At 38.6% G+C, this 13358-nt stretch overlaps 1 protein-coding gene and 1 long non-coding RNA gene across 3 annotated transcripts in view; both read right to left on the minus strand.

Annotated features, from left to right (window-relative positions):
• acsm3 (acyl-CoA synthetase medium chain family member 3) overlaps positions 1 to 9738 on the minus strand; it is a 34492-nt gene extending 24754 nt beyond the window's left edge. The window contains exons 1-4 of one of the 2 annotated variants that reach the window (XM_055651696.1): positions 9351 to 9738; positions 5196 to 5492; positions 4390 to 4600; positions 2640 to 2847 (exon numbers count right to left, since the gene is read on the minus strand). In XM_055651696.1, the coding sequence (XP_055507671.1) occupies positions 2640 to 2847; positions 4390 to 4600; positions 5196 to 5453 (677 nt within the window). In that variant the 5' untranslated portion in view covers positions 5454 to 5492; positions 9351 to 9738. Of the gene's footprint in view, positions 1 to 2639; positions 2848 to 4389; positions 4601 to 5195; positions 6273 to 9350 lie in introns of those variants that run through there. The other variant, XM_055651695.1, reaches the window with a different exon arrangement.
• An 899-nt stretch (positions 9739 to 10637) lies between these two features.
• The window catches only part of LOC129706994 (uncharacterized), a 3613-nt gene continuing 892 nt past the window's right edge, over positions 10638 to 13358 (minus strand). Inside the window, exon 2 of the long non-coding RNA XR_008725125.1 lies at positions 10638 to 12735. This is a non-coding gene — a long non-coding RNA (uncharacterized LOC129706994). The remainder of the gene's footprint in view (positions 12736 to 13358) is intronic.

Below are 13358 nucleotides of genomic sequence, written 5' to 3' on the forward strand. Positions count from 1 at the left end.
GTTCCTCACTCCCCTCCATTGAGTCTGTCCAAAGCAAGCGTTGTCTGCGAAGGGCACTCAGCATCGTCAAGGACTGCTCTCACCCCAACCACAGTCTGTTTACCCTCCTACCACCCGGGAGGCGCTACAGGTCTCTCCGTTGCTGGCTGTTACGTTACTCAACACTGTACCTCGATGATTGCCAAAGCACCCCACCATCCCCGGACACCCCTTCCACCAGGAAAAAATAATTGCACCACTATGACTGTATGCACGTAAATATATTTACGTGCATACAGTCAATAAATTTTATTTATTGCTCATATTCTATGTTGCTCTTCTAGGGAATTGCTAACTGCATTTTGTTGTCTCTGTACTGTACACTGCACAATGACAATAAAGTTTGAATCTGAATCTGAGAAAACTATCAACTTGGTGATACATGCTCAGTAGTCCAGCCATATTCAATGGATTTCCGGTGAAAAGAGCTGTGATGATTATACCTCGCAGCCTTAAGGGATTGAATGATTTATTTCAACTTCTAATTCCTAATTGTGTGCCCATGCCAAACTACTGCAGACTCACGTGACTATGTTGTGAAAATTGGTACAGCCACCACAAACACTGGGAATAGATAGTATTAGACTCTCACAATTTTAGAATCATAGCCATACAGCACAAAAACAGGCATTTTAGCCATGCCATGCAAACCAAGATGCCCACCTATTTTCATCCCATTTGCCTGTATTCAACCCATATCCCTCTCGATCTTTGACTTCACGGCTCTGAAAGGTTTTGCTGACATAATGTACATGGCTTGCATTAAAAATCTTGATATGATTATTTTGTAACAGTCATGTTTACCAATTTTTTGCAACATAATTCCAGTAATGGGGGACTATAGCTGTTCCCAGCATTTCTAGGCCGATAAAAAGTCACCCATGCTGCCTCTCTTTATTTCTTTTTAAATATATTTTTTTCGCTTCCTAAATATTTGTATTGTGAAATAAAGCAAATTATTGGTCCATATTATCCTTACCACAAATGGTTTTCTCCTCTTAAGAGAGATTGATGCATATTAATGTTTAGAGGTTCAGCATGCAAACAGGCCCTTTCGCCCACCGAGTCTACGCCGGCCATCGATTACCCGTTCATACTAGTTGTATATCAAGTCAAGTTAAGTTTATTTGTCACATACACATACGAGATGTGCAGTGAAATGAAAGTGGCAATGCTCGCGGACTTTTGTGCAAAAAGACAAACAACCAAACAAACTATAAACACAATCATAACACACATATTCTTTTACATAATAAATAATGGAAGGAAAAACGTTCAGTAGAGTTAGTCTCTGGTGAGAAAGGCGTTTACAGTCCGAATGGTCTCTGGGAAGAAACTCCTTCTCAACCTCTCCGTTCTCACCGCATGGCAACGGAGGCGTTTGCCTGACCATAGCAGCTGGAACAGTCCGTTGCAGGGGTGGAAGGGGTCTCTCATGATATTGTTGGCTCTGGAGTTGGACCTCCTGATGTATAGCTCCTGCAGGGGGGTGAGTGAAGTTCCCATAGTGCGTTCGGCCGAACGCACTACTCTCTGCAGAGCCTTCTTGTCCTTGGCAGAGCAATTCCCAAACCAGATGGTAATGTTCCCGGACAAGATGCTTTCCACCGCCGCTGCGTAGATGTTATCCCACTTTCTCATCAAATCCCAACACACTGGGGCAATTTGCCAAAGCCATTTAACCTCGAAACCTGCAAACTCCACGCAGACAGTACCCGAAGTCAGGATCGAGCTCTGGTCTCTGGCGCTGTGAGACAGCAGCTCTACCTGCTGTGCCATTGTTCTGATTCGTTAGAACAACTTGACCATTAACCAAATATTGTGTAACCAGTGGAATGTTTTCTATTCGCTGTTCCAAACTAATTGACCTAACTTTCATAGCAAACTTTCATAGCAAAAGGATTTGAGTATAGGAGCAGGGAGGTTCTACTGCAGTTGTACAGGGTCTTGGTGAGACCACACCTCGAGTATTGCGTACAATTTTGGTCTCCTAATCTGAGGAAAGACATTCTTGCCATAGAGGGAGTACAGAGAAGGTTCACCAGACTGATTCCTGGGATGTCAGGACTTTCATATGAAGAAAGACTGGATAGACTCGGTTTGTACTCGCTAGAATTTAGAAGATTAAGGGGGGATCTTATAGAAACTTACAAAATTCTTAAGGGGTTGGACAGGCTAGATGCAGGAAGATTGTTCCCGATGTTGGGGAAGTCCAGAACAAGGGGTCATAGTTTAAGGATAAGGGGGAAATCTTTTAGGACCGAGATGAGGAAAACTTTTTTCACACAGAGTGGTGAATCTCTGGAATTCTCTGCCGCAGAAGGTAGTTGAGGCCAGTTCATTGGCTATATTTAAGAGGGAGTTAGATGTGGCCCTTGTGGCTAAAGGGATCAGGTGGTATGGAGAGAAGGCAGGAACAGGATACTGAGTTGGATGATCAGCCATGATCATATTGAATGGCGGTGCAGGCTCGAAGGGCCGAATGGCCTACTCCTGCACCTATTTTCTATGTTTCTTAACATTTATATTTGTACATATATTTGAAATGCATTTCTTCTAAAGTCATGCAGCATAACTCATGGATCCATACAAGTACTAACCGGTAAAGTTCATGAAAATTCATCCATCCTTTTCTGTATTTATTTGATAGGATCACCTTTGATTTGATAGAAGGGCACTTGGATATCACTGACTCTACTGAGTCTGCCAGCATCTCATTTGTTATGATGCACTTTGCCTTTGAGACCTGTAGCCTGTGTAAAATGTCTGTGGCTGTTAGCTGGCTTGTTCCAGGGATCACTACAGCACCTAGAAAAATAACAAATAAGAAGATTGCTATCTAAATACAGAAGCAAGGAACTGCAAATGCTGGTTTACAAAAAAAGACACAAAGTGGTGGAGTAATCAGTGGATCAATCTGAAAAAGGGTTCCAACCCGAAACGTCACTTATCCATGTTCTCTATGAATGCTGCCTCGTCTACTGAGTTACTCTAGCACTTTGTGTCATGTTTCTGCTGCCTAAATAGTTGTAGATACTAACTAAAACTAATTGGACCTAAATCGGTCATTCACATATGAAATGATTAATGGAAACAGATTTATAATTGTGTAATCATGAGACAAAATATTACAGATGCCAGAAAACTGAAATACTGACAGAAAATGCTGGAAATACATAGTAATATTGCTGGAGAAAGGAAGACTTAATGTTTCAAGTCTATATTTTTATCAGAACTTGAAAAACGTATAAACATGACAGGTTTCAAGTATATGCAGATTTAGAAACAAATAAAGGGGAATGCCTGTGACAATGTACTACTCTACTGCTATCAAGGCTGGACTAATTTAATCAACAGCAAAATGAATACCCTCTTTTATGCCTAAATATAAAATAGGAACAGGGGTTATGAATTATTGTTGATTTGTATTGGACCTGGAAAGTCATAAATAATCGTTAGATAGTTGGAAAGAAGGAAGTAGAAAATGGAGGGATTTTTATATCCTATGCTTCCATGGGGAAAGTTCCACGCAGAGGGAATACAATGTTAGAGATAGTGGAAGAGAGGACGATAATGTCCCAATTCTTTGCAAAGCTGAAAGGAGAAAGGATGAAAATATGTTTGGTCATCAGAACATATTGGAGGTGGGATAAACTCTTCCTCTTCACCGTCTGAACCCAACCTCTGAAGAAGAGCCCCATCCCGAAATGTCACCTATCCATGTTCACAGTGATACTGCCTGACCTGTGAGTTACTCCGCCACTTTGTGTCTTTATTTCTATCACCCGTCACTCCATCCCACCCTCAACATTTGCCATTTTATGCCTTCAAAACCAGCCCATTGCTGTTTTCCTGCTGTCTACAACTTTCATCCTTAATATCAACCACATCGCCAGTTTTTGCACCATAATTAAACTTCCTAATCATGGAATCATGGACCTCTACTGTCTGTGCGATACGCTCTCTATCTCATATATAGATTGAACTGTGGGTTGCGTGACCGCTGCCACTGTAAACGTGTGATTGTTACACTTGGGAGTTAAAGCCCTAAGGGTCAGAGGAATAGACTACATATTTTGTGAGGTTCTGGAAATTTTTTTTTTGCACTGCTCCCAGATCTGGGGATACTCACTTCAAGTGGCAATTTTTACTGACACTTTATTTTTGTTCACAAATTAGATGCCTTCAACTGCTTCATCAATTACCTTCTTTTCATTATAAGATCAGAAGTAGGGATGTACTGATAATTATAAAATGCTCAGATGAATGCTCAGACTATATTTTAATTTAGCAAAATTGACAAAAAAATTAACAATTGTCTCATTGCACTGTTCAGTTTAATGCATTTACCTGTTCTCATGCATGCCACATTCAGAAGCCACCATTCTGGAATGGCGGGCAGGATAACAATAACTCGATCAGATACTTGCAGATTACATGCATCAGACAAGATGTTAGCCACCTTCCTGGAGTGCTGTCCAAGGTCCTGGAAGCTCCATTTCACTTCTTGCCCTCTTCGACTCAGCCACCACAATGCAGGGTTTGAGCCTCTTCCTCCAGCCTATCAGTAGAAATAAGAATGCATAAGATAAAATCACAATTCTTACCCACAAAAAACTTCATAACAGAATGAATTTAATTTATCAAAAACATCCGTTAAAGACATAGAAAATAGGTGCAGGAGTAGGCCATTCGGCCCTTCGAGCCTGCACCGCCATTCGATATGATCATGGCTGATCATCCAACTCGGTATCCCATCCCAGCCTTCTCTCCATACTCCCTGATCACTTTAGCCACAAGGGCCACATCTAACTCCCTCTTAAATATAGCAAATAAGACTTTCCAGTTATTGATACAGCAATAATTCTGGATATTGTATTTCAAATTCAATGTAGCAGAGTGTCTTGTATCTAATGACTATAATATTTTACTGAATTTAAATTAATTTGTGCTTTTTGTAATTTGTCGTGTATCAGGAAAATTACCTTTGTCTTTTCTGTTTGTTCCCACATCATATGTTTTAACCAAACATCAAATCTTTGAACGCGTATAAAAAGTAACAATAATTTAATCAAATTTAAACTCGGATTAATCCATAGAATATTCAATTTTTAGATCAAACATCAATGTATTTTGCACCTAATAATGAACTATACCTTTTCAATTTCACTCCACTTATCAAGGACATCACTTGCAAAATTGAAGTATTCTGGCACTTCCAGTTTGTATTCCTGCTTCATCGATTCATAGTCTGTGAAGTTTTTTGGGCTACAATTCTTACTATTTGAGAAGAATGGTTTGACTTGCGTCTTCAATATTCCAAAAGCTCCACGATTGTAATTTGACAAGCAAGATGAATTGACACTCCTTACTGGCAGCTTCAGCAAGTGAAATGGAATATTTAGGACATTCATTTTGTACCAGGCATAGGAAAGCGAAAGAACACGCTAAAGCTAGAAAGACATACATACAGCAATGAGAACACAGAATTTAAACAAGATTATAAATACTTTAACCATTAAATCAAAATGGGCTAATAATTTACATTACTGTGCTACACATTTAAATTCTTGTCTTGCATGACATTTGTACCCTGGTTCAAACTTGTGTAATAATGGAAAAAAGGAATCCCAGAGATTTCATGATACAAAAAGACATGTACAAATCATCTTGTTTGTGTATGCTCTGTTGAGAATAAACATCACCAATTTTCATATAATAACCAAAAAATGCATATTTGATAGATGTTTTGAGACTGTTCAAAGCTTAGCGTGTACTTGGTAAGGCATGGGAGTTCGGGTGAAGTTCCATGGGATCAAATCACCAACATTTGCTAAGCTATGCTTTGTCCCAACCAAGACTGCAATTATGAGATTATTGTTTGCTGCACCTGAACTCAAATGAATACATACGTTTTGAAAACAAACAATTAAGGCAGTCTGATAAGAACATTACAATTGGTGGCACACCTTGTTATGAGAAAAATATTCCAGTATTTCTTGCACAACATAAATAAAGGAAGTTTACAACTGCTGTATCAATTACACAATAACAGAAAGTTACTGAATTACATTTTCCACCACTTAAATTGGGATGTTTTCATAAAGAGTGAAAATACATTTCCCACCACTTAAATGAGGGTTTTGAGCTTCAACTGCCTCCTCTGGCAGCACCCTGAGTGAAAATGTTCCCCCTAAATGTTCCTATTAAATCTGCCTCCTACCTTAAACCCATGTCCTCTGGTTTTTAATTCCCCTTCCCTGCGTAAGAGTCTGTGCATTCACCCTATCTATTCCCCTCCTGATTTCATCCACCTTTTGATGTTTTCATAAAACCAATGAAGGCAATACATTTAGAAGGGTCTTGACATGAAATGTGAATGTCCATTTCCCTTCACATATGCTGCCTGACCCACTGAAGTCCCTCCAGCAGTTTTTTTTCATCAGACTCCTACATCTGCAATCTCTTGTATCTCAAATTTGGATCTGGTACTTGGATCTTCTTATATCCTTTTTATTGTCCTTCAATTTGTTCATGCATTTCTTTGGGGGCAAGCACTTACAATGGACTAAAGAGATAGTACCCCATAACAAATGCGTCCCCTTTTAGAAGGGTGAGATGAAACGAGATTCTTAAATGGAAATGTTGTTAAAGTACATAATTCTCCCCTTCCACTTAATATGGCTGATAATTATGCTATTATTATGGTATCAGCACATCATTCATGATGTCTGATTAGTGAGCTAAGCCTCTCTGTTTCCACTTCCAATGATTAGCTAAATTCTGCAACTAAATGTTATAGAGTCATACAAGATGGAAGCAGGCTCTTCGGCCCAACTTTTCCATGCATGACCCCAGCATCTCCATCCTCTTGTGCCACAAATTTAGAACTGGACTTGGAACTTTTTTATTATCCAGCTATTTGTCCATGCATTTTGGGGGAATGGGGAAGGGGGTGGGATGGGGTCAGGTGGAAACCTCTTACAACAGATCAAATAGAGGGTTCTCTATGACAAGTACGTCTCCTTTTGGAATTGCAAGATGAATAGGATTCTTAAATGGACGTGGTTAACTAATTCTCCCCTTCCATGTCAAGAGCCAAGAGTCATATGACAATTGTCGTATGTACCTAAAAAGAACAATGAAATTCTTTCTTGCAGCAGCATAACAGGTCTGTAAACACACACTATCCATTGGTAACATAATAAACAAACAAAAAGTATGTTCAATAAATAAAGACCCAATATTAGTGAAAAACACAACAACCCTAAGTCCCTAGTGCAACCAAAACAGATATGACTGATAATTGTGCGATTGTTATGATATTAATACAACGCTCATGGTGTCCGATTTGTGACGTGTACTCTGATTGTAGCTGAAGCCCAAGTAGTTGGCTTCAAATTAAAAATGACCATCTCCATCAAGCTCCCAAGCTCAGTCATGATCCCTACATACCCTCACTACATACCCTCACCAACTCCCAACTTTAAAATATGCACCTGATTGAAACCCCAATCTAGCTTATTGCGCTTACCAAACACATGATGTCTCAAACATTCCATTAAGAAACCAATCTCACCCCCCCCCCCCCCCATGACTCTGTTATGCCCCATAACAATTCCTTGCCCAATATTAGTGAGAAATGTAGTTTCCTCCACCAATTTCACAAATATCTTTGTTTTTGAAAACCACTGTTAATTTCCCCCAAAGATGCAGTGGAAACCCTGTTAAATTTACTAGTAACAGAATACAAAAACTGATTTATATTAACACCAACACACACAATTTAAAAATCTTCTCTGTCAAAGATTAACACACAAATATGCGGACATCACTGGCAGATTTTGGTGCAGTCAGCCTTAAAATTAACTTTGAGTTAAATAATTGGAAGCACCATATTTTATTCCATTTGTTTACTGTGAATTCTGATTCTTACACATTCTTATTTTCATTAAACAGATAATGACTTCTCATCCGCTTTCACCCTTTCAGGTTTATGATAAACTTGAACTTATATATCCACTAAAAATTACTGCAGATAATTTAATTGATTCATAAAAGGCACACCTTCAATGCTTTTGTAAATAAGAGTTACTTGAAATTGATCTATGATCAAATCTTCTCTTGGAACTGAAAATCAGTTGCCCATTTTCTATTAAAGCTTCTGCCATTTAAATTTTTGTTAAGACTTACCATCAGATAGAAGTAAAGTTGCTAAATTGAAACTTTGTCTTTACAAATAAATCAATGGTTTAACAATGGAGATTTTCTGCATCAAATTTATTTCGAATCGACCAAAGGTTTCACAGCACTACAGCGGAGTAAACATTTTAATTGTACCTCCTGTTATTTAATTACGTTATTCTTTGGGGAGTGTATTATTCCGCCGTGTTCACATTACTCACAAAATTATTTTGCCCTGCAATATATCCAGTCCAATGACTGGCAACCACGCAATGCACCGTACTTTGTAGAGCGAGGTCTAGCACAAGCTCGAGGAGGAACAATACCTCATCTTCTTTCATGGCATGTTGTAGTTTTATGGATACTGCTAGTTCAATACAGGTAGTTCTGCTGTAACACGATAGTTGTGATCCTAGAAACCTTGCGATATAGAAAGCACGTTACCAAATCAATTGTGTCAATGGTGCGTAGGAGATTAGGGGTTAGAATTTTAGACTTGCAATAGAAAAGTGTTTCATGCAGGATATAAAGGTTTATTCAAATGTTTATTTTTGTTAAGCAAGCTAAAATTACAAAAGGCTCTTTGTTACAGTGTTTAACATGCTATTGTTGCATAAGTGTTAATAAAAGTTATCGCTTGTCAATTTCAATGTCCACTCACTGTTAAAGAAGCAGCTGTATTCTTAAAAGACAATAGGTTCTCATTATTGCATGGAGATTTTTTTCCCCTGTTTAAGTCTAAGACAGCTTTTTTGTCTGCTTGTCAATTTCCAAATTAACTTTTCAGTGGTTCTCTAGTTCCTGATTGAAATTGCATTGTAACCAATTTGGCCCGTGTATTGCAAATAGTGTTCCCTAATTCATCACTCAAATGATATCCAATTCATTAATGGAAACAAATGTTATAGCATAACTACCTGAAATGAATGCTCCAACTGTCTATAGTTGAACTACCTAAAATTGGTATATTGACTCAGTTTTTGTCCTCTGCATTAGCCCATCCACACATTTATAAAACACCATGCTCAAATTGTTCCATTAGCAACTTATTCCCATACAAATCCTGGCTTTAATCTTCCATGGATATTCCCATTTTCATATCCATTACCCCATCATCTAATACTTACCAAAAATGCAAGCTCCCACCAAATACAACACCACAATGATCAAACGATTTTTTTTGGTGATATTGAATTAGCAATTGGTCAGGACAATGACGATAATGCCCCTACTCTTCTTTGAAATAGGGCTCAGGGAAACCTTTTACCAATCCTATAGAGCAGATGAAGAATCACTTTAACATTACATCAAAAAACTGAGCCTAACAAATTGCATCAAAAACATTGCATTGGTAAAAAATAAAACAGTATAAAAATTAGACACCCTGGTTGATCCACATTATACACGATCATTTAATAAAGATGAATCATGTGAATGACTAGCTATTTTTTGTGGATATGGGCAAGGAATGAAATATGAAAGAATGTTCTTTAAACAATTTAAATATCTTTAGCAGCCACATGAACTTGAGACTTAGGTCTCAACCGCCATCTCGCCCCCGCGCGCAACTGCCCCCGCGCGCAACCAAAGATTATAGAGGAGCTCCTCTAGGATCTTTGCGCGCAACTGCCTCCGCGCGCAACTGCCCCCGCCGCGCCACCAACCCCCCCCCTCCCGCGGACCACTATCCCCGCGCGCCACCAACCCCCACCCTCCCGCGGACCACTATCCCCGCGCGCCACCAACCCCCTTTCCCGCGGACCACTATCCCCGCGCGCCACCCCCCTTTCCCGCGCGCAACTGCCACCACGCGAAAGGTCACTAAGTTTTCATCCTCTGCACCCAGCACACCAACCTTTGACATTTTAGCCAAATGTAGCAATGTTACAAAATTTTGAGATAAAAAAAAAATCAAGTCTGCAATTTACCCCATCAGATAAAGCATAAAAATAAGTTTAATTTGACACCCAATTCACTTTCACATCTTCAGTATTAAAAAGGTTATGGCCATTTTCATACTCGGAAATTAGCATCTTGTTCCCTATTGGTTTTTCATTGACTTAACATAAAAGCTGTGATCGAGAACATTTAAAAGCCGATAGCTTTCTTAAAATTTAAGAGAACTGAAAGAAATGTTCAGTTATTATAGATTGAAGCATTCTGAAACAAATATGAAACAATCTTACTCAGATGACTTGAAATTAAAGCATATAATTAGTTTTTAATTTTGTTTTGTTTTGTTTTGTCAAAATTCAATTACTAGATCTAAACATCTATCCATTTCTTAAGAATAGATTAACATTTTTAAATAGCCTAAGTGTCCAAATAACATTCACACAAGAATTCAGAATATAACATAATTTTTCAATCTCATTGTTGTGAGATTCAAAAATCACAAATGCTCTTGAGACAAATTCAGACAAAGAAGTGTTTTTATTAATTTCATATTCTGCAGAATAGGTGTCTCTCCTCTGATGTCCCCTGGAGGCACAAAGAAAATGGAGATGCTTTCTATCTTTATACCCTTCTTCACTGTGGTCACTACCTCAGGTCTCCCCATCGAGTTTCGTCCAATCATAACATAAAGCCCACATTCCCACGAGAAAGTCCAGGAATGTCTCGGACCATTTCCTGACGTCAAGACTCCCAAGGCCTTCTGCTGAAGTTGTTATCTGTTTGCTACTTTTTATCTAGAATTTCTCTCTGTTCTGTATATTGTTACTTTATTCCACCAGCAGTCTGGCTTCTGCGGATAAGCTCATTTCTTTCTAAGTTATATTTTTCAGAGTTCTAGTATAATTTAACCATCCCTATTAACCCTTCTCTCACAATCCACCATTTTTCTTTTTGCTACGCATCTTTTGAATTATACTATATCTTCCTTTTCTAGTGCTAGCAGCAGATTCTTCGCCTCCCTATCCTCCTCTCGCTAGTCATACTGTGTTCTGAAGGCCAGCGCAGGGAATAATACAACATCCGAATAGGCACAAAGTCAATGGTTCCTTCCCTTCACGCACAGTCTACGGGCTGATATTGTCTGGTGGGGCCTCCACAGGACCCTTAAATCGGTTTGCGTGTGTCCACCCTTTTTCTTTTGTTCGTACTGCTGTCTCGGTGATTAATAACACAAGGTAGGGTCCAGTCCACTTTGGTTGCAGCTTTTCTTCCTTCCATGATTTTACAAGATCCCAGTTCTCTGCTTTCACAGAATGGATTGGCAAGTCGAGATGGGGACTCTGTGCCAACAGCTCCTTGGTTTTTAATTCTGTAATAGAATGAGATACTGCCAGTAAACAGTTCCTTAAGAAAACATCATTACCATGGTGGGTATTCCTTCTATCTTTCCCAAATAATAAAAACCTAACTTGTTCAACTTTTCTCTGTATCTTAGTTGCTGAAACCCAGTCAACATTCTAATTGATCTCCTCTGTACTCTCTATTTTAACCTTTTTCCTATAATTATGCCTACCAAAATTATGCACCATACTCCACAATTGACCTCACCAATACCTTGTACAATTTAACATTACAACCCAACTTCTATACACAATGCTCTGATTTATAAAGGACAACACACCAAAATCTTTCTTTACCATCCTTTCTACACGAGATTCCACCTTCAGGGAATTATACACAGTTGTTCCTAGATCCCTCTGTTCAACTTCATTCCTCAATTCACAATCATTTACCATGTAAGTCTAATTTGAATTGGCCTGCCAAGTTGTATCACCTCACACTTATCAACATTAAATCCATCTGTCATGTTTCAACCCAGTCTTCCAAATGACTTAAATCTCTCTGTACATTTTTAAAAATCTACTTAATTATTCACAACACCACCTATCTTAGTATTATCTACATACTTCTTAATCTATCTTACCACACCAACATCCATATTATTGATTCACATGACAAACAACAGTGGTCCCAACACACATCCCTGAGGTACCCCTCTAGTCACTGACCTCCAACCTGATAAACATCCATCCACCATTACTCTCTGACATTTCCCAACAGTCACTTTTAATCCATCTTGCTATTCCTTACTAACCGCTTCTTAACCAACCTTATTTCCTTTATTGAACTTTGTCAAAGGCCTTACTGAAGTTCACCACTTTAACCTCATCAATTTTCCTAATAACCTCTTTTAAGAAAAATCAAGATTAGTCAAATGTCACAATCACAAATCCATGCTAATTCTTCCTAATCCTATCCCACTTATCCAAATTCCTATAATATTGTCTTTAGTATCCTTTCCATTATTTCCCACCACTGATGTCAAACAAGTTCTTGTTAAAACTCTACTCTTCTTTGTCCTCCTGTTCAATTACCTCAGGGCTATTGTCTATTCGTACCTGTGGGCCAGCCCTCATGTAATTATTGAGATCGTACTAGGTATCTCAACCTTCTAAACGAACATCGGTCGGTGATTTAGAAAACTCATACATACACCTTGTCTTCAGGTTTAAAGGGTCCTTCTTCCTGGTCCATCTCCGACAGCTTTTACTTTACCTGTTCATAAATAGACTTGTATATCATTATTAACTGTTTCATATACTTTTTAAATTCTAATCGGTAACTGTCCAAACTCGGTCCCTTGCAGGAACTTCTCCATTGTGTCACCTGCTGGTTAGTTTGCATGCAACATTTCTTCAGTGCCAATGGCAGAGCATTACACAAATCTTATTTATTTTAACCTTCAATGTTCCATTTATTCTTTTCATCAAATGAAAACAATCCGTTGTCAAAGCTGATTTCTGTAGGTTTACCAAACCTCTTAATTACCTTATTCAACATAAACGACACTACAGTGCTCATACCTAAATCGATTCAGACTTACCCTGGACATCTCTTCCAGATGCTGTTTCAGCTGCTTTGTCTGCATTTTAATTTAACTTCTTTGACATGTACTTTTTCCATTTCACCATACAATTTCAAAATTCCCAATCTAGTCTGAACTATATCCTACCTTTCCCAAGGTCATCATCTGCTGTCTTATATTCTGAAGTATTTCTCTCTCTTCACTTGTGGAACAAACCAACAAATTGTCCACATCAACAAATACTTTCTAAGGGTATACCATATAACCATATATCGAACCTGCCTCCACCACCTTCACTGGAAGCTCATTCCAC

Source organism: Leucoraja erinacea, chromosome 20 (genome assembly GCF_028641065.1).
Source record: "Leucoraja erinacea ecotype New England chromosome 20, Leri_hhj_1, whole genome shotgun sequence".
NCBI lineage: Eukaryota > Metazoa > Chordata > Chondrichthyes > Rajiformes > Rajidae > Leucoraja > Leucoraja erinaceus.